Raw genomic sequence first — 2,754 nt, forward strand, 5'->3', positions numbered from 1 at the left:
TGGGGATGTCAGGTGTAGTGTTAACATGTAAGTTAAGGCGGGAGATGGGTTTAGAGATTCCGTTTTTGGCACGAGTTTGCATGGGGTGTTGGTTCTGGATGGTGGAGGAAGTGTTGACCGGACCAGTCGAAGGTGTAGATGAGGTGGGTGAGTTAGGGGGTGCGGAAGTAGAGGTGGTGATAGGAGTACATGGAGTGGGGTTACTCAGAGGTTCGTGATGATGATGGGGGTGAGGTTGAAACTCATTAGGGATATCGAGGAAGGAATATGATGGAGGTGATTTGGGTTGCATGGAACCAAACGAAAAGGTAGTCTCATCGAAGGTAACATGACGAGAGATTATTATCTTTTTAGATTCTAAGTCAAAACAACGATACCCATGATGGTTAGATGGGTATCCAAGGAAGATGCATGGGCTGGAGCGTTTGGCGAGTTTGTGAGTGGTGTGGAGGTGCGGATAGCACAAGCATCCAAACACGCAAAGATGAGAGAATTTAGGGTTTTTATTAAAAAGATGAGTGAAAGGAATGTCATTTGAGATGGATGTGGAGGGTAGGATGTTGAGGAGATGTGTGGCCATGTGAAGAGCCTCAACCCAATATTCGGGAGGAAGGCGTGCGTGAAAAAGTAGAGAGCGGATACTGTTATTGATGGTGCGGATCATGCATTCTGACATCCCATTTTGCTGAGATGTATGAGGACAAGAGAAGCGAAACTCAATACCGTGAGTAGCAAAGAGTTCATGAAAGGAGGTGTTGTTGTAATCGCCCCTATTGTCACATTGGAAGGCTTTGATTTTGGTGTTAAACTGGTTTTGGACATATGTGTGAAAATGTAGAAATTTTGAGTAGGCATCTGACTTCTTTCGGAGAGGATAAACCCATAAGAAATGCGTATAATGGTCTAATAGTAACATATAATATTTAAATGTACCTACACTATTAATTGGCGATGTCCATAAATCAGAATGTATTATCGCAAAAGGTTTAGAAAAAATCGAAGTGGAACGTGAAAAGGGTAATCGAAAAAGTTTTCCTAACTGACATGCATTACATAAAGTATTAGCCGGAGCTTTATTACAATTAATAAAACCACGGGAAACTAAAATGCATTATATATGATCGCCTGGGTGTCCAAGACAGTTATGCCAAAGGGGTTGACTTGTTGAAAGTAAAGCAATCTTCTCGAGTTTGGATGAGGTGACAGGATAAAGGTCACCACTACTGTCACATCGGAGGAGGGTGTGTCTGGTTCGGGCATCCTTCACAGAAAAACCAAAATCGTCAAATTCAATTGTGGTTTTATTATCTTTATTAAATTGTTTTACATAAATTAGGTTCTTAACAATATTGGGTGTAACAAGAACATTATGAAGGTCAAGAGGTCGGTAAGGGTTGGGTAAAGTGGCATTACCGGAAGCTAATACCAGTATGGTTGAACCGTCACCGACAATGACCGATGGAACAATGTTTTTATTAAAAATAGTATTGAGTTTACCCGAGTCCGAGGCTAGGTGAGCAATGGCCCCAGTATCCATGTACCACCCATCATCACCCGGATCCTGAATCGAACATGCACTGAACGCTTGAGTTAGAGAAGTAGCATCTCCACTGTTATGAGGTGGAAAACATCTCCAGGGTGGTGGCATACCCGAAGAAACCTCAGTAGTATAAGCTTGCGGATAGGGAGAGTGTGGACCAGGTCCAAGGAGCCCAGAGTTAATGGGCCGAGTTTGCTGACTATTCCTATTACCATTACTGGGTCTGATTTGTTGAAATGGGCCTGAATATGCTCGCTGGACACTAGGTTCCCAAGCCCATGGTGGGTAAGGCCAAGGATAATTCCCATTACCCAAATATTAAGAATTCCCACGTGATGAAGAAATATTCCAGCCACTATTTTCGTATCCACCTCTAATATTGTTATTATTTCCATTATTAAATTTGTTTCCATTATTATTGTGTTTACGAGTACCACTACCTCCGCCGTTACTACGAATTCCACCACCTCCATTATTACGACCACTATTCCGGCTATTATTTCGGTTGCCATTATTACGACCGCCGCTATTTGTATCGGTGTAAAGAATCATGGGATTCGAACTATGGTCGGTATGAGATGGTGTGGGTTGTGGTCTACGGTTTTTGAGGCGCTTCTCGGCTAACAATAACTTAGAATGGGCTTCGAGAAAAGTCGGGAATGGGTGCTTATGGGTTATAATCTCGGCAGTGTTGTCATATTTTTCGGGTAACCCATTTACCATATAGGTAACGAGGGTTTTATCTGCCACCGTGGAGTCAATGTTTTCGAGAAGGTCTGAGATGGTCTGAATTCTGCGACAATATTCAATAATTGTATTGTCACCAAGGACAATGGTTTGAAGTTCATTCAGAAGTTCAACGGCTCGGCTTTCTTTGTTATTTCGAAACAAACTTTCAATATAATCCCAAAGTTGGTGAACGGAATACCCGCGTTTAACAATTGATTGAAGTAGAGGTTTGGTGAGCGTCCCATAAACCCATAGCTTTACCAAAGAGTCTGTTTTCTTCTAGACCTTGTCATCGTCTCCAGTTGGTTTACTGGTGTGGTGCCATCAAGGTGGCCACTCAAGTCAAAAGTCAGGCAATGGATCTCGAATAATTCACGCCACGAATCATAATTAAGTTCCTCGAGATCGAGATTTAGAGGAACGAATGTTCGTATGTTTGAGACCCCAAAGTTGTTTGAAAGAGAGAGCTCTTTTCCATCAGCCAT

At 42.4% G+C, this 2,754-nt stretch overlaps 1 protein-coding gene across 1 annotated transcript; it reads right to left on the reverse strand.

Moving 5' to 3' along the window:
• Window positions 1–1,111: 1,111 nt before the first annotated feature.
• Window positions 1,112–2,754, reverse strand: LOC139870387 (uncharacterized). Its single transcript, XM_071858200.1, has 3 exons — window positions 2,555–2,754; window positions 1,873–2,333; window positions 1,112–1,782 (listed from the first exon to the last, which is right to left on the reverse strand). The coding sequence occupies exons 1-3, from the start codon at window positions 2,752–2,754 to the stop codon at window positions 1,112–1,114; spliced, it is 1,332 nt and encodes a 443-aa protein (XP_071714301.1).

This window comes from Rutidosis leptorrhynchoides, chromosome 10 (assembly GCF_046630445.1).
Source record: "Rutidosis leptorrhynchoides isolate AG116_Rl617_1_P2 chromosome 10, CSIRO_AGI_Rlap_v1, whole genome shotgun sequence".
Classification (NCBI taxonomy): Eukaryota; Viridiplantae; Streptophyta; class Magnoliopsida; order Asterales; family Asteraceae; genus Rutidosis; species Rutidosis leptorrhynchoides.